The sequence below is a fragment of the Thunnus thynnus genome, chromosome 4, assembly GCF_963924715.1.
Source record: "Thunnus thynnus chromosome 4, fThuThy2.1, whole genome shotgun sequence".
Classification (NCBI taxonomy): Eukaryota; Metazoa; Chordata; class Actinopteri; order Scombriformes; family Scombridae; genus Thunnus; species Thunnus thynnus.
In genome coordinates, this window is record NC_089520.1 from 25,788,638 (window position 1) to 25,806,347 (window position 17,710).

General features: G+C 38.9%; 4 protein-coding genes and 1 non-coding gene across 10 annotated transcripts in view; 1 reads left to right on the forward strand and 4 right to left on the reverse strand.

The window, feature by feature from the left end:
- The window catches only part of LOC137181851 (lysyl oxidase homolog 2A-like), a 32,492-nt gene extending 28,667 nt beyond the window's left edge, over positions 1–3,825 (forward strand). Inside the window, exon 14 of the mRNA XM_067587912.1 lies at positions 2,329–3,825. Within this exon, the coding sequence (XP_067444013.1) occupies positions 2,329–2,399 (71 nt within the window). The 3' untranslated portion in view covers positions 2,400–3,825. The remainder of the gene's footprint in view (positions 1–2,328) is intronic.
- On the reverse strand, positions 789–8,141 carry r3hcc1 (R3H domain and coiled-coil containing 1). Of its 4 annotated transcripts, none has more exons than XM_067587915.1 (9): positions 8,002–8,140; positions 7,533–7,664; positions 6,474–6,611; positions 5,255–5,828; positions 4,959–5,134; positions 4,615–4,685; positions 4,409–4,525; positions 4,037–4,175; positions 789–1,721 (listed from the first exon to the last, which is right to left on the reverse strand). In XM_067587915.1, the coding sequence occupies exons 2-8, from the start codon at positions 7,574–7,576 to the stop codon at positions 4,066–4,068; spliced, it is 1,230 nt and encodes a 409-aa protein (XP_067444016.1). In that variant the 5' UTR covers positions 7,577–7,664; positions 8,002–8,140; the 3' UTR covers positions 789–1,721; positions 4,037–4,065. The 4 variants fall into 4 exon arrangements, 3 of the variants coding, with proteins under 3 accessions (XP_067444016.1, XP_067444014.1, XP_067444017.1); XM_067587913.1 differs by having other exon boundaries at positions 7,533–7,714; XR_010928194.1 differs by having other exon boundaries at positions 4,012–4,175; positions 7,533–8,141.
- Positions 8,142–9,199: 1,058 nt separating this feature from the next.
- Positions 9,200–12,246, reverse strand: golga7 (golgin A7). Of its 2 annotated transcripts, none has more exons than XM_067587921.1 (6): positions 12,144–12,246; positions 11,531–11,653; positions 11,287–11,439; positions 11,061–11,162; positions 10,437–10,495; positions 9,200–10,090 (listed from the first exon to the last, which is right to left on the reverse strand). In XM_067587921.1, the coding sequence occupies exons 1-5, from the start codon at positions 12,150–12,152 to the stop codon at positions 10,448–10,450; spliced, it is 435 nt and encodes a 144-aa protein (XP_067444022.1). In that variant the 5' UTR covers positions 12,153–12,246; the 3' UTR covers positions 9,200–10,090; positions 10,437–10,447. The 2 variants fall into 2 exon arrangements, with proteins under 2 accessions (XP_067444022.1, XP_067444021.1); XM_067587920.1 differs by lacking the exon at positions 12,144–12,246 and adding an exon at positions 11,991–12,111 and having other exon boundaries at positions 10,436–10,495.
- A 1,617-nt stretch (positions 12,247–13,863) lies between these two features.
- On the reverse strand, positions 13,864–16,968 carry rplp0 (ribosomal protein, large, P0). Of its 2 annotated transcripts, none has more exons than XM_067587919.1 (8): positions 16,829–16,968; positions 16,417–16,524; positions 16,137–16,312; positions 15,501–15,588; positions 15,002–15,148; positions 14,644–14,829; positions 14,374–14,514; positions 13,864–14,084 (listed from the first exon to the last, which is right to left on the reverse strand). In XM_067587919.1, the coding sequence occupies exons 2-8, from the start codon at positions 16,468–16,470 to the stop codon at positions 13,929–13,931; spliced, it is 948 nt and encodes a 315-aa protein (XP_067444020.1). In that variant the 5' UTR covers positions 16,471–16,524; positions 16,829–16,968; the 3' UTR covers positions 13,864–13,928. The 2 variants fall into 2 exon arrangements, 1 of the variants encoding a protein (XP_067444020.1); XR_010928195.1 differs by having other exon boundaries at positions 14,040–14,171; positions 14,269–14,514.
- Positions 15,255–15,384, reverse strand: LOC137182321 (small nucleolar RNA SNORA63). Its single transcript, XR_010928322.1, has one exon. It is a non-coding gene; the product is annotated as a small nucleolar RNA SNORA63 (small nucleolar RNA).
- Positions 16,969–17,710: the final 742 nt, after the last annotated feature.

Genomic DNA, 17,710 nt, shown 5'->3' on the forward strand with positions numbered 1-17,710 from the left:
TTTTGGGCAATTAAGTCAATATAGGCCACATTTTTACACTCATCTGACAGATGTTAAAACCATCCAAGCAGCAAACAGAGTGTTACAGTCCTAACACTGTACATCTTTAATTTAAAATTGTACAACATTGAAACTTGTTTTATACAGTGTATTAAGTTAAAAAACACGTAGAGCTTTCATATTTTCATGGGATTGAGCAGCATTTAATGCTACCATCAAGTCTTCTTTTCCCTGAAATTACTCAATGGATGTAGTTCAATTCTACAGATTAGCAACATACTGTAAGTAATGCATAGAACAAGTTCTGTCATTCTCACATCAGGCACAAAAGATAATTCCAGGGAAAGAGCCCATTTCTGTATGACAAAAAATAAAAAATAATGAACATCTTCTCTTTCTAAATACAAACTTATACAATTTTCACTTTATGGTGTTTGTGGACACCCTCTTTACAGAAGTTAGACTGGTATTAAGTCAGTGACAAAATTACATAAAAATAACAGTAGTGTAACAGATACAGAAGGCCTAACATTCAAGTTTCCACTGTTCAAATTTCTGAAACTATCTAGTTTTCTGTAATGTGGAGTGCGAAAGAACTTAAACTCTGAGGCTACAACCTTATGATAGTTTTGTGTTATTTGGAGGGACAAAAAATTATTAAGAACAAATGAACAAATGTTCTTAATGAAAAATATTAAGAACAAATGAACCTCTTGTAACCTGTTTACAAAACAATAAAATACTGGTCTCAAAAACTCTGTTGAGACCAGTATAACATTGCTACTAAATTTTTTATTTTCTACAACTGTATTTCTCAGTTTAATCACCTTGCATGGTGGCTGGACTATCATTCACTGCTGTGTTTTTATTCTTTTATTCTTGTGTGTATCAGTGTTGTGTGTGTGTGTCGTATAAGCTGGGTGCCTAAATATCTTATTTTTTACTTTAAATAGATCTGACACTGTTATGGTTTAAAACTCCAAAAAAGGAATCCTATAAGGAATCCCTATATTCCTTTTTTTCCTGTTGGAGTTGTACAAAAAAAAAAAACTGTAAACTGCAGTGCACAACAAAACCGATTGCTTAAACAAAGTCCTGAGAATGAATAATCTATAAAACAAATGAACATTTTGAGTTTAAGTTTAAGGAATTATTACTTACATAAATGTATGCAATCAATCCTGTATTACCTGGGCAAAGACAAAACAAAAAACACCTTCCCAAGAAATATAACATCCTCAAAACAAACTTCAGTTTGAAGGCAACATGCAATCAAATCAAAACAAGCCAAGAGCTTCTCCAGTTTTCTCCAATGTTTCCTCAGCTATCTGAAATCACCATTTGCACATGACTGTTCCAAACTCCACTGTTAATACTGGCACGTCATTTCCTTATTATTAGTGATCTTAACAGTGAACAACGCAAACCATGACAAAATGTCCAAAGTTCAGGGGTCAGGCTCAGCTACAGAACAGCAACTGTGAGGCTGGTGGTAATTCAGCGTTTTGCTCAGGGATACTTCAGCAGGGCGAATGCTGGTGACGTGGGGCAGTGACTCAATCAGTTTCCATCTTCAGCGTGCCAACTTGCTGTAGCAATCAGTGAAGGAGGCAAACGTGTCAGATAGTAGTCGTACTCGTCATGATCAGCTAGCGATTAGGAGCCACCATGAAGCTTCTACAGAGGGCCGATGAATTGTGGCAGACATCTGCTGGGCCTTTCTGTAGACAAAAAGAAATGTTGTTAGATGATATTTTGAAAAGGTGTAATATCGCAACATGGTACACAATAAACCTTTTGCACTAGACAAACTTTATCTTTATCCTCAGTGAGAGAATGAAACCCATACATGCCAGATTTTCTTTGATGTGCCATATCCAGACAAGAGTTTGCCTGATTTTAAGAACACTACCTTTTACTGCCAACAAACCAGGTCTGGTTTTCACTGGACTGGTCACTTTCCTATTTTTGTGACTGCAGCATGTCAAGGAAGCACATCTCTGATGTATTGTTGCACCAAGGTTTTTAGGTTTCACCAACCAGAAATGAAAATGTTTGAAGATCATTACCGTAACAACAGATCCACTACACTGCCCCTCTTGTCGTATCATATTTGAAATTAACATGCAGCAGAGCAGGAACCTCTTTTAGACCCTGAATTTGAAAACTTAAGATACTGCATATCATTTGTCATCAGATGGTGCAATTCTATCACATCAAAAAGCGTGGTACCATCTTTCAAAGATTGGGTATTCAAAGATGTTTATATTTGTTGTCCTGGAGCTTCAGCATTTTTTCATCATTCTCTCTCTCTTTCTATCTTCACAGGTGGCTCACTCAGTTCAGAAACAGAAGAAACGTTCCCTGGATTGCTGACCAACCAGATTTCACGAAGGTAGAGCCCAAGATGGACAACAAAGACGGACGGACATTAGGGAAGCATATAGTAATATTTGACAACCACTAGAGGGGGCTGTACTGATTTGCTTCCTTGGAGCAGTGCTGGATTGTTGAGCTGAGGGCTCAACTGGTTTAATGGACAATGATTCAATGAGAAAATGAACTGCTTGCTTACCACATCTATTAACCACATTCCACTCTACAAAACTGTTCCTATTTCTTATTGTCTCTAGCCTTTGTTGTATGTGAAATGTAGATCTTGACCTGGTGCTTATTGGGAAAGATGTCAGGTAAGATTGCTGCCAAATAATGTTTTAAGTGGGTCAAAAGTTCCCTTCTAAGCCAAAGTGTTAGAAGGCAAAAAACCTCAAACTAAAAGCCATTACATGAAACCTTCACCCTAATTTGTAATTTGTTTGGTATAGATAAAAAAATATATATATTTTGGTGCTACAACCGCTCATTATCTTGCACTATATGTTTTATCTCAAAACAGTTGAACTGAAGGGGAGGTGTATAAATTGCGTACGTTTCTACAGTGTTGGAAAGTCAATGGCTTTAAATTAAGAACAACCTCATTTTATAAAAGCACAACTGACAAGACAAATCATTCCTGCTCTTACAAGCACTGTATTAAACTTTCTACAAAGGATGACAACTGCTATATAGGGTACCAAAAGGTGAATTGTCTGTCAGAATGAGGTATGACGACAATAATTTGGATTTGTTCCCTGTAGTATTTCTGACAATCTGTAAAGATTTTCAGCCATACATTGAAGTCAGAATAAAGCTGAGTGGAAGTGCTTATTTTTCCTTCCAGGTGTTGCGTTCCACATACTTGAGCTCAAATGTTCTATTTATTGATTTATTTCTTGGTCACTATAGCAGACTCACATTTTCATCTTCATGATCTGCACATCCCCTCAGCTTCTTTCTTTCTCACTGTCTTGAGTTTTGTTAAATTATTACCGTCAGGGACAATTGTAACATTGTGGATGTACTGTAAAAGCCAAAAATGTATGTGAAAATGCCTCTCCATTGTTGTGTAAATTAGTTTTTTTTTTATGTGGCAAATTCAAGGACCCTTCATTTTATAAGGGTACATGTCAATTGCTGCCCAACAGTTTTTATTGTGTATGCATGGGTGAATGTGGAAATGCATTACATTTCCTGTAATAAAGAATGGTGAAAGCAAATCTCACTTTATATGACAAAGCTACAACTTCAAAATGTTTCAGTGTGTGGAAACGTTGTAAAAAGGACATCAAGGTGAAGTAAAGAGACATAAATATGTTTAAAAAGTGAAAGTGAAAGATAACGTGTTGTATGTATGTCCGTTAGCCCACATGTTAGCGTTCACATCACAATGGTAGTAACATAAACAGTTTTGCTTAAGTAAATATAATAAAGACTGTTGCAGATTGATTGCCATAAATTTGTTAATTCCAGTTTCTTAAATGTGAAGATTTTCTGCTTTTCTCTGTCACATACAGTAGTAAATTGAATATCTTGGGTTTTGAATTGTTGGTTGAACAAAAGAAATTTGACTTTCTGAATGAATTTCCAGCAACTCCTCAGCCAACTAAACGGAGAACCAAAAATGCTTCAAACCTGTGGCTTTTGTTAGTCTGTTCACCTGTATTTGCCAACAGTAAACAGTTCTCTTCAGTATCGCAGCACCCGTCCTCGTCCCTGTATCCCTAAAGCTCTGGTCACCATCCGCCTGGCAACAGCACAGTCTGTCCTCGGACGTTCCTTCACTGGCTGGATAAACTCTGGAAAACAGCACAGAAATACGGATCTGATCCATATCACCCAGCATTAAAACAATAAATGATTCACAGAATAAATACTAGATACCACACAAAGGCTCCAGGATATTAACAATATAAAGCTGTATTTTCCTCAGTTTTTTAATTGTGTAAGATATCCCCTAAGCTACAATAAACACATTATTTCAAGTAGCTACAGGGCTCGAATAATTTAATATGTTTAATGAATGTCCTACCTGCCCGTCTAATGGCCTTGCCTTTGGCTTTTTTACTCCCCTCAGCCAGCGCACGTACCTTCAGCAGTGGGTGGCAGATGGAGAGGGCTTGGAGTGCTGCATATGACGCAGAAAACACTGAAATGTTAGTACATTTTCAGTCATTTACAATCAGCTTTTAACTTCAAACCCACAAACTACTTTCACTGTATAGTAAAGGCTCTTACCTGCAGACTCACTAGAGAAAACCCCCAGGGCATGTGTGTTGTCCACCCATTTGATCTTTATTCCACCATCACTGAGATAGACAGGGAAGTACTTTTTAGTACATCTTAATTGTGTATTTGGTAGCTAGATCAGTTGTCTGAGATTATCTTTCATCATATTGGGCATACACTGATGTTAAACTTTGAGCATTTGTTGCAAAGTAAATACAGAAAAATACACAAAAACACGTTCCTCTTGTTGAGTCACCTTAAACTCATGGGAGTAGCTAATTAAAATACAATAACTATAGAGACAAACTGGCAGAACTGAAGAGAGCTAAAGGATCTCAGATCTCTGCTCACACCTGTAGTCAGTAAAAGCATCCAGGAGGTCATCCGTTTTGAACATCGCTGGGAAGTCATAGATCTCGATCACGTGGCGAAACTCAATCGGGTTGATACACACATTCTCATAAATGGAGTAGTCATTGTGGACATGCTCAATGGAAACAGTCACTGCCTCTTTCAGATGTGTCTTGATCTGACAGGACAAACACAGTAAAATGGGTTACAATTATAGTGGTGAAGATGATAATGATAACATCTGTATATCTAACTAAGTATTATTACTAAGTATTTGTATTTTTAAATATAAATTTACCTCTTCAGTTAAGTCATCAGTGTCTGTGATTGTGTCTTCTGTGTGGGTGCTGCGTGACACACTAGTAAGGTCTTCCTCTTCCTTCACATCCCCCTCCAGGGTCATGTCAGTGAAGCAGGTCACAGTCTGGTCCCAGACTAGGGGCTCATCGTCATGCAGCCTTAACACCAAGTTTTGTTTCTTTTCCTGAGGACAAAGTACCGACCTGTCGAAGATACCATCAGCTGAACTTGGGAGAGATTCTTGCTTGAATGTGGATGAGGGCTTTGTGTTTTCTGTAGTTTCAGAACAGGAACAAGAGTCAGATGAACTGCTGATGCAGCTGCAGCTACTCGATGCTGGACTGGGCAACTCTTGGTCTCCTGAGGGTCTTTGTGAGTTTTGTAAGTTCAGTCTCTCCCGAGCAGCTCTTGGCATGTAAAGGGGCATGTCTGGTCTCTTAGGCCCTCGGGTTCGCGATGAGATTAAAGATTTAGGCTTGGCGTTGCCCTCCATCTCCACCTTACTTCTTGGGAGTTCTTCACACAAGCTGTTGTTGCCCTCCAGGTCACTGTCCTCCTCTCCTATCTCACCCCTATAAAAATACAACACACAAATGTCCTTACATAGGAACAGCCATTTCAAACATATTCTATAAAACTTGAAAATCAATTTAAAACTTAAGACGACCATGAAGATTTAGAAAACAAACATTAGCAATGTGAATCAAAACAGGCCAACTTGTCTTTTGGTTGCACCAACAGCAAAGGGCACACACTAAGCAATTTAGCCAGGATGGTTATTTCACATTGACCAAGTAAGATATATGGAGATCCCAGGTGCAAGTGGTAAAGCTAATCTTTCATAGTCCTGAACCTCTGCACAGAATGTTTGTTGAGCATCCACATTTGTATTAGTACTTACCTTAAATTTGCCATTAATCATTGTAACATTTTTCTCCTTTTAATTCAATTTTAATTGATATGTTCAATATACATATATTCCAAACTAGACAAAGCAGTCAGTCATAACAAACAGATGAGTTTAAAGTACTATAGAAATGTACATTGCATAAAATTGAATCTTTTCTTCAACATGTGTCAACTGCGTCATCACACCTGATCAAAACAAGTTAGTTTCTCATATATTTGAAAATGCATAAGACAAACAGCTCAAAGATGGGTTTAATCAATGTGTGACCAACACTTTACATATGATCTACTTGTCTTCGTTCAGGTACCTGAGCTCAGAATGGCAGACCACCACCCTACGACACCAGCTATCCCCTACGGAGAAGGTGGTGAGCTCTGGCAGATCCTCTATGGTCTTGTGGATCAGGTATCGCAGTCTGCTGGGTAGAGGGGGGAACAGGAGCACACTGGACAGGGACACAGAGGTCATGACAACAGGGATGGACAGTCAGAGGGCAATATCTTTTTGGGGCAGCATAAAAGCAGGGTCACTTTTAATAGCATAAACCTGGTGTTGAGGCTTTTATTGTCATTGTATGTAACCTTCATTTAAAAAAAACATCTTATTGAGATCAGGATCTGCTTTGTAAGAGGGACCCAAGTACAGCAAAATGAAGGAAATACATATAAGCACATACTGTACATTCAAACAACATCAGAACAATCACATTTATATAAAAAGGTCCAAAACTAAAGGTTTAAAATCATCCGATGAGATAAAACATTCAATTTTAGAGTCCTTCGTAGTATACTGCAGGATAAAAAGGAGGCTACTTCATAGTTCAATACTACTAGTTTGGTATTTACCCATCAAGTGTCAAGAGTTAGCCAGTTCTGGGATCTGGTCTAGTGACCAGAAGTTTTAGAGGACATGTGAAATACTTAGTCATCTTATAGTGTGTAAGCTCTCTTCTTGTTGCTATTGAGGACAAACCCATTTTTTCATATAGTACACAATAGCCATGATTTTTATCTACTGTAATGAAACACAAGGCCCAATGGTAAACTGCATCAACTTCTTTTTAAAGTTGAATGAGCAGCAATTGCACAGTGGTTTTTCTGTCCTCGAGATAGTAACATGGTTCATTCTGTTAAAAGAAACACATTTTTATCTTCACTTTCTGTGACAGTTGTTCCACGTGAAGTTATTTATAAGACTGTACGACTTCAAGAAGATGGCGGGAAGATGTAAAATGAAATTATTGGATCAAAAAAGGCACATTTCGTGTGACCAGTAAATAACTGGAATGAAAACAGTCACATGAGTAAATGGTACACTTGTTCAGCTGGCCAGTATACTTGTGTTTCTCTACTGGTCGCAACTTTACCTTTTGCGGTTGCTCTTCTGTTGGTATGCTTCCAGCTCATCCATGACCTGATGCACGAATTCATTTTCTTGCTTTGGTAGATATAGGCCATCGAAACAAGGAAACGCCAGGGTGGACAAAGAAGGATCGCTCCTGATGACGGTGTCGTGAAGTGAACTTATTACTGACCTAACTGACGCGAGCTGCAAAATCAATGCAAATTGAGCCAAATTCAAATTCAGTAACGTTAGCTTGCAACTAGTTAGGGTTAAAGAGGCTAAGCCAGAAACAAGAGGAGAAACAATAGCTACGTTAGTTAGCCAAGTAGACCAGAAAGCTGTCCAGTTATGATGTATTTTTTTCCTACCAAATTAAAAACTGTTAAACAAAGATAACTTAACCTCCAGTTAACGATAACGCACGTCAGGTAACTGCCACTCTAACGTTAGCTGACGTTAGCTAATGCGTATACTAATTTCGGTTGGCTTACCGTTGTGGTAAAAGTGTACTGTTTTGACTTGGGCTGGTTTAGGTTAGCGTTTAGTTATTTACAGGCAGCAGTGGCTCAGTCGCTAGCTAGCATCACAGAGCTGCCGGAAGCCGCTCTTCCAGAAGCAACAACATATCCGGTCTGGGTTCTTCAGAATAAGAGCAACGCGCCTCCAAAGCTGCTGTAAAAATGAAGATCACTCGGTGGAAGAAGTACTCAGATCATTTACTTAAGTAAAAGTACCAATACATCAATGTAAAAAATACTCCATTACAAGTAAAAGTCCTGCATTTGAATCCTACTTAATTAAAAGTACATAAGTATTGTCAGCTTGATTTAGTCAAAGTATTAAAGTAGTGGTTTGGTCCCTCTGACTGATATATTATATATGACATCATTAGATTATCAATACTGAAGCACCAGTGTGTAAGCAGCATGTTGCTGTTGTAGCTTCTGGAGGTGGAGCTAGTTTGGTGGTCTCATCTGGTTTCATCTTTAACAATGTGTTGTATTTTAAAAGCTTGTTATATTATCCATTGTGTCAAATCTTCATCCTAAAAGTAACTAAAGCTGACAAATAAATGTAGTGGAGTAGACAGTACAATATTTCCCTCTGAAATGTAGTGGAATGGAAGTATAAAGTAGCATCAAATGGAAATATTCAAGTACTGTACAAGTACCTCAGAATTGTACTGAAGTACAGTACTTGAGCAAATGTACTTAGTCACTTTCCACCACTGGTGGAAATAATTATCCCAATAAAAATAAAAAAGTTAACATGCTACTCTTTACAAACATTGGGGATGCAGCTTTCTGCTTATGCACCCGAAATCTGTAACACTTTACCAGCAAAAATTAAAGAGGTGACCTGAGTGAGAACCTTTAAAAGACAAGAAAAAAACCTACCTATACAAACTGGCATTTATTCTCTTATTTTAACATATCTTAATGTTCTGTCATTTTTAGTGTATTTCAATATTTGTTTGTTTTTTTCCAATGTCTTTTCTTATTTCTTAAAACACCATGAGTTACAAATAGTTTATGAAATGTGCTATACAAATAAATTAACTTAAACTTAACATGAGGTGAAATACAGATTGGATTTGGAATCCACTGCCTACAATACTAGCAACAGCTCATTCTTATCAAAGCTTGATGTAATCTGCCTTTTGAAATAAAGGTCAAACACAAGAAGCTCTACAGATTCCCAGGAAAAGACAATTTATTTAGATAATCAGAACAATATTTGTAAGAAAAGTAGACATGTCGTATCAAACACCAACTATAGCAATCATCTGTGGATTTCAGAGTGTTTAAGGTTTCTGTGGTGTTTGTTGATAATTAAAAAAAAGAGGATGATGTTCGCAATAAAGACAGAGAACCTTGAGAGAAACATATAACAAGGAACGCTGAATATGAGAGAGATTAATAGTGCAGTTGTACTATGACAGCAGAGAGCAGGACATTTCTCAAAGTGCACTAGGTCATGTTATCATTATTTTGTGATGGACTTATTAACAGTAAACATGCTCCACTTTTGAAGTCACAAAAATCTCCAGCTCAGAACTTCCAATATGTATGTTGCACAAGACGTGATCCCCCCCCCAAAAAAAAAGTCACATTCATGCACAGATAAGAAAAGATTGGCCTCAACAAAGGCTACAACCAGCACTTTAATACTGTGGAGTGCTACCCATAACAGAATTACTGTTTACAGATGGTGCCAACAACTCCATCTCAACCTATTTCTATGACAATTCTTGGTGACTACACATTATTCGACTTTATATTATTTGCAAAACAATACACAAGTCAAATCACTCATGAGTACCATGGTCAAAAGTGGCATTTCACACAATGGCACTATTCATAGGGACCGGTCTTGATCAACTTGGACATGATTTATACATCACCTCATGTATAAAAAGACATGAAAACACACTTATAAACATAAAGATAGGCAGACAGTAGAGTACGTATAAATAACAGAGAAAGGGATCAGATCAAAATTATATACATCCATTCAGGTGAAGCAGGTGTCTGAATGTGCTGCCAGACAAATGAACAGTATCTGGTCAAAGTCATCATCCTATACAAAGAAGTAAGAGGAAAAAAAATCTGTTAGCACTAAGAATAAGCAAAATGTAAAGCCAATGGTGTTTTCAGTGTTATTGTGTCTTATTGGGTAGGCTACATGGTAATAAATGTCCTGCCAAGTGATTTGCAGTCATTATGAAATGATGCAATTAAAGATGAAGTGTAAGAGATTGATTTGAATACAGCTGAACAACAAGCTTTATGCCTGACCTTTTGGGAAAATTCTGAAATTCGGATTTCTTGAATTAAAGTTATATTGTCATTGTCATATTCGAGCTCCTGAGATTTTCCCAGTGGAGCTGACTCTTCACTAAAAATGCATCTGAGTGAGAACATACCCCAAGATTCTTTATCTTCCAGAGCCAATACTTCTGTCTTCAAAGATGGTAATTTCAACCTAGAAGACAGCAGGTTAAGGAAAAAAAAAAACACAACGCTACAAGCACTTATCTTATAGAATTAACAACAGTTTGCTTTCCTTAGTGTACAAGGTTGCACAAGCTATGTTTATATTTAACGCCTAAACTATGGAGTTACGTCCCATATTTCCCTTTGGTTGAATAGACACTAGTTAATACGTGGTGTGTAAAATTAGTTAAACTTCTGATTGTCTAAGAACACCCTAACTAAAATATGTAGACAAAAATAATTTTAGGTGGGCCAGGCAACATCATCACAAGCTACCAATAACCCTGATTTTACCTCTGTATAATTTCCACACTTTCCTATTCAACTATTAATTGTCTTCCTATGTATGGACCTGGTCCTGGATAATTCTAGCTGATCTGGAGATGAGTCACTACCATTACCTCCCGTAGCAGATACACCTCATTATTACAATGTGGACATGATGAATGTGCTGCTATGTGCAAAAAAGACAGACATACACTTCTACAACTATACAACATGCGCTGTATATTGTCTTTATGCAACTTAATTGACATTAGCCAAATGAAGGATACAACTCTGAGACCCCTCTCTATGGGGTCAGTGAGCAGCAAGCCTCTGGGAGCGTATATCTTCTCATTCTGGTCCTTAATATATCTGGCTATCTTCTTTAACACCTGAAGACAGAGAAATAGAGAGTTAAACTTAAAAGATATACAGTGATGTGTAGATCTGTGTACCCCACCAGACACAAAACAGAGACCTGGTGCAGTACACAGTATAGTGTTAACGTGGTTTTACCTTTTCATAGTGTGTCTCCATACAGAGGAATATGGTATAAGCAGTGAGACAGGCCAGGCAGCCCTCCAAGTAGGACTTCCCCCCTAGTTTCTCTGCTTCTGCGTAAAGGTTGTTTAGAGTCTGGATGGTCTCCTCAAACTGCTGTTTGTCAAGCTAAAACCACACAACAAGTTTAAACATAAACACAAGCCTTTAACATGCATTTAACAACCTTTACATCCAGAGTGTTGAACTCTCTACATACCCTTGATTCAAGTTCAGAAGGGAACTTGGTCTGGAACCTGCAGATGGTCCCTGAGCTGTAGTCTCTCTGGATAAACACCTTGGAGAAGACAGCTGGCTGCTGGAGGTCCTGTAAGCTGTGGGTCTAAACGAAAAATGAGAAATGATGCAACTTTCTAACATGAACAGTATCTCTCTGAAGGGTTGGAGCAGTAGCACCTACTGTACGGCCAGCTAACACTTCAATTTAGACGGAAATCAGCACCTGAGTATCAATAACACAGCTGTTAGCTACATTAACTATTATCAAGCTAAAAGCTACGACATCTTTTATTATATCAGTCTAAGCAGGTGACAATTACCACATTTGTGATGTTGACAAGACACTGGCTACTGCAAAGTATTTGTAAAGTAACACTAAACACTAAGACTCGCTTATGATGCGGGCTAACGTTACATTAGCTAATAATACGTTAGCTTACTTTTGATGGCCCATCTACGCTGTTGGAAAGTATGGCAATATTAGCATTTATAAACATCCAAAACAACGAAAAATCGTAAACATGTTAAGTTATTCAAGCATCCAACCACACGCAAATCTTCTAAAAAACGAATAAAACCCTAAAATAACATACCTCAGCCATAGTGGACGCTTCCTCTGTAGCTGCTGCGTATCTGTGACGCAGCTCCGCCTGCAAACGCAATTTCCGGTGTTTGGCAAACGCCCATTGTAAGTACTAAAGTAAAAGTAAATTAAAGTAAAAGTAAATTTAGCTGTTAATACCTCTATACTTTTACTTAGGTAGGATTTTAAATGCGGGTTTTTACTTGTAATTAGGTATTTTTACATTGTGGTATGGATACCTCTACTTGAGTATAGGATCTGAGTACTTCTTCCAACACTGCAGGTCACAGATCTGATGGATCACCAAATACGGTGTGACACCGAGAGACAGACACAGGTGCTGCTAAATTAAATGTAATTATTATACATGACTAATAACAATATTTGTTGTATTTTGTATATGTATTATGAATTATGTATATTTGTTTTTATCAATAAATATATTATTGTCTGCCTTATATACATACAGAAACACAGAAAATAAAGCAAAGTACATTAAGGCAAACAAATAAGAACATAAAAACAGAACAAGTCATCCAGACACAAAATCTCTTGTCATATATCAGTAATCCCCAATCCTTTTCAAACATATCCTGTTTACTTATTAATACTATTATTTCTCTCTTATATAATCTTGTGTTCTTGACTTCAACTGTTAGTTTGACTTCTTTTAGAAATTATCTTTCCAACTGTATTTGTTTATTGCCAAACTTAGTGTAACAATGTCCCTGTCACTTCAGTACATTTAGTGCATAAATCTAGATTTCCATTGTATTGATTTAAATGACATGTTTGCATTAATTGATAACACTGTATTAATCTAAACAGTAATTATTGACTGAGCATAGCCTCAGTGCAGGCCGATTCCCTGCCCTCAGTTATTCATAAGTTTTTAAGTAATCTGAGTTCTACAGGGATCTCGATACTAGACTGTTAAACTATTACATAACTTTTGTTTACATTGTCTTCAATCATGATTTCTTCCAAAATAGATTAGGGGGATTAATTAGTACCTTATTCTGGTTTACTCTAATGAAGCTGAAAATATATTGCCATCAATGCCATTGATGTTTTGTTTCAGCAAACAAATCTTTGACTTTTTCAGTCCAAACTATACCCTTAATTTGAATGTAGCATCTGCTCTTCTTGATATCTAGGATGTTTTCTTTTTTGACAGTTGCTCACTGCATGTTGTCCCTGGATGATACAGTATACCTCCATACCAAACATTTCATCCACCATTTAGAACCTTATAGTAAATAAGGTTCTAAATAGTCCATTTCTGATTCAAAATTCAGTTGCAGGATAATCTGGATCACTTCCCAAATACAAATTTTAAAGCACACTGTACTGTGTAGCAATTAATAGAAATTCACTTACAGCAGCATTTAAGACTCATCTGTAGTTGTTCCATATAGTATGCCTTTTTACATTTAATTCAGTGCCTTTGAGAACTGAACCTTGTCAGGAAGTGAGTAAATCTAGTAAATCCCTTTTGTTTTCTGGTGGAAGATATTTGATGCAACCCCAAAAGTGCATGGCTTAAGTTATCCTACAATGACATTTGAGAGCTTTTGAATTTATCCAGGGATTAAATAGCAAGATGCTTTGAGCATCCACTTATACAAGTAAACCTGTACAGTCAAAATTGCAAGTACCTTATGCTCAACACTGTAGTAATGCTGATCGGAGGTCAACCTTAAAATTTAATGCAAATAATGTACACAAGGTGGGAAGGACACATTTTATTGAATCATGGTCTTGTTGACTCAATTCTGGTTCTGTTTGCTGTCATTTAGTCAAACAGACCGAAGCCCATGTCATCATCTGATTCCTCAGATTCCTCTTTAGCTTCCTCCTTAGCAGCAGCTGGAGCTGCAGCAGTCTCGGCAGCTGCTGCAGGTGCTGCGACAGCAGCAAAAGCAGATGGATCAGCCAGGAAGGCTTTGACCTGTGATGACCAAAAAAAGTATAAAATTAGTTTCCCTGTACATGAAGTGGTTTCCTGTGCATGCAAGGCAATTCTGAGACTAAAAAGCTAATTAAGCAATCTAGTACAAACACTGAATCTTTGGAGAGAAATCTGAAACCAAGAAACCCTGCCTGTCCAGAACATGATGTATAAAATGAAATACGTTATCTCCTTGCAGGGTGATCAATGTAGTGCAGAGGCTACATCGTAAACTATCCTGCTGATTATCTTCAGACAAATTTATAGTTCATGTGCATAGGCATCATACCTTGTCTGCCAGGGGGAAGGAGTAGTCTGTCTCCACAGCGACAGCCAGGACTTTCTTGTAGCCGTTGATGATGGAGTGGGGGACAGAAGCAAGAGTGGGGTAGCCAATCTCCAGACATACGCTAGCGATGTTCCTCACACCCTTTTTTATAAAACAAAAGTTACATGGTGAATTGACAATTTATTAACAGATATCCATGCAAACATGTCAAGTGAATCACCTTAATTTTAGAAAGGACTTCATCAGGACTTAGAAAGAATTTCATCCTACCTCCAGGAACCTGCCATGCAGAGAAGCCTCTGTGATGTCAAGCACCTCAGGGCTGTAAACACTGCCGTTGTCGTACACCTGCTGGATGATGAGTCCATACGAGAAGGGTGAGATGTTCAGCATGTTAAGCAGCGTGGCCTCGCTGGCACCAACCTTGTCACCAGTCTTGATCAGACCGACGTCACTCTGGGGGAGACAGAAATACCAGTTAGTTACTGATTCAAATGTTGATACATTCTGTTTGTTTAACATACATGTACTGGATAAATTTAAGTATACTTCTGGGGAGAAGACAAGGCTTCCTGCACTTAAGTAGATGTGAAACTCACTACCACAGTAAAATTGTTTTCTAACTTACCAAGATTTCAATGGTTCCCCTGGAAATCTTTGTGGTGATACCCAGAGCCTGGAAGAAAGAGGTCTTCTCAGGACCCAGACCAGTATTCTGGGCTGGCACAGTCACATCACAAGGGGCAATTGCTCCAGCACGGGCAGCTGCAGGTACCTTGGTAGTGAAGGGCAACAGTTTAGTACATCTCTTTGCTAGGGCTGACTAAGTCTTATGCAGCTGGTTTGAACATGGTTGGCACTCATTTTATCAAGTTTTGAAACTGTCTGAAACCATACGTCCCTGGCTGTCAAGGGGTGCTGACAGACAGGGATAGCGTGGAAACAGATTACTGTTTGCAGGGGGAACGACAATACAGTACCGAACTAGCTGCATTGTAACTTATCCTGCACTTTGCGGAATCATTCTGGTCCTTAATATAATAAGTGTGACAGCAAACTAAAGCCAATAAGTGATTATCTCTGCCAGGCACTTGTATTTTGGTAGTCAGGTGTTAACTGAGTCTTACCTTGTTGGCCAGCAGCATGTCCCTGACCTCAGCCAGATCCTCCTTGGTGAAGACAAAGCCCACATTTCCTTTAATGTGGGGAAGGAGTCTGTTAAATTATAGGGTTGACTGTTACAATATGCAAGCAGATTGTAATTTCTACAAAATAAAGGTTTTTAAGTGTCTGAGACCTTGCGTCCCTGGCTGTCAGGGGATGTAGACAGACAGGGATAGCTGGAGACAGGTTATTTTTTGCAGGGGGAACGACACTACAGCACCACACAAGCTGCACTGTAACTATCCTGCAACATCAAAACTGATAGATAAGGTATAATATGCAGGATTTTGCTAAAAACAATGTAGACTCAAAAATAATCCCTCTCAATCATTACTGATGCCCTGCTAGAAGTGTGTGGCAGTGCATTTCTCTGCAGAGACCCTGCCCTCTGCCTGTAGTCTTATTTTTGGTGTGTTGGGACACTTCTGGGTGCGTTTGACCGAGGGCAGGGCTGAGCTACATGCAGAGCAGAGAGGCCACACTGTTCCAGCAGGAGAGGAGGGACCAACTTTGAATGCTGTGCGTTTACAAACACCAGTGGAAGAATCCTGCATAGTATACCTTTAAAAAGAGCAAAGACAGAGGGAGCAGTAACTCACTTCTCCAGGGCAGGATTGTTCTCCAGGTGGCCACGGATGGCTTTGCGCATCATGGTGTTTTTACCCATCAGCACCACAGCCTTGCTGCGCAGAGACAGACGGATGGTCTGCATCTGCTTGGAGCCCACATTGTCGGCACCCACAATGAAGCATTTTGGGTAGTCATCCAGGAGTTGCTGTAAAGAAAGGGAATATTGTGTTAATCTCTATACAAGCCATTTACACACATGTACATACCATTTAAAATACAAGTGATTGTATCTAAACTCAAAATACTTACGATGATTTTCATAAAATAGTTGGACTTCCACGTGGCCCTGTCTTCCCTGGGCATCTTTGCAGTGCTTCCAAGGATCGCTTAACAGCTGGTTTAAAGACAAGGTAATATCTACATCCAAAAAACAAACGAAAAGGTTACTAACGTTATACTTGGGAAATCGAATGGACAACTACTACAATCTGCGTTGTAGACCCGGACATGCGGTCGACAGCTAACGCTAGCTAACATTAGCCGGCTAATGGTAACAGGCCACATTCGTTTAAGGTCGAACTTACGGACACTTACGGGACATAAAAGACGTACTCTCTGATGCTACATATATCCATCTCGAAAATCTAAATATCCTATACGGTGATATTGCACTAAAAATGACTTTAACCATTAACAGAAAGAGCGAGAGAAAAATTCTTACCGCGCACAAGGGTCGCGTGAAAGAAAGAGGAAGAAGAATGACGCGAGAGGAATTTATAAGAAGACAAGTGACCAATCACAGTCGAGTTGTGGGCGTGAGCTTCACAACTATTGGATGATTACCCGCCATAAAACGGAAAGAGAAGGAAGAAGAAGAACTATTGGATTATTGTTGTGTCAATCACTTCTGCAGCCACTGCACTACAATCAACGCTTCACACACATCCCGTACTGACTTCAAAAGACAAGCGTGGTTTTAAAAATGATTTTTATGACCTTCTAACAGAGTGAACGTTACGACAACTAGAAACTAAACAAAAACAAACAAACTAAAACTAATGCCGATGTTAGGCAACGAGCTAACATATCCGTCAGCAGAGCAAAGCGATGGACGCGTCGCCTTCGCAGCTTCCGTCAGAGGTCTGGCACCACGTGTTTGGATATCTGTCTGAGGCAGACAAGTTCAGCGTCCGGGCATGCTGCAAGTATTTCAAGAAACTTGTTGACCACGGCTCTCTGTGGAAAGACTGGGCAGTAGTTCTGGCTTTTCAAAACGGCTCTTACAACAGCCATTTCTGGGCCAGCCTTCGCCGCAGGAAAGTCACCAGTGCGGTGGTGAGGAGCACTAAAGCTAAGGACTGGAAACAGCTCGCCCAGTCCCTTCCTGCTCTCACCACAGTGGTGATGGACCAAAGCTCACAAGAGAGCCTCGACTCCTTGAAGAACTTTCCAAATTTGAAGCGTCTGGCTATTAGAAGCAGTCTTAAGTGTCTTTTGCTAGATGCCTCCGCAGTGTCTCAACCCCTGCAGCTGACTCACCTCAGCGTGTGTGGTGTTACATTACCCGGTATTGATAGCCTCATATCTGCTGTCTCCCAATTTA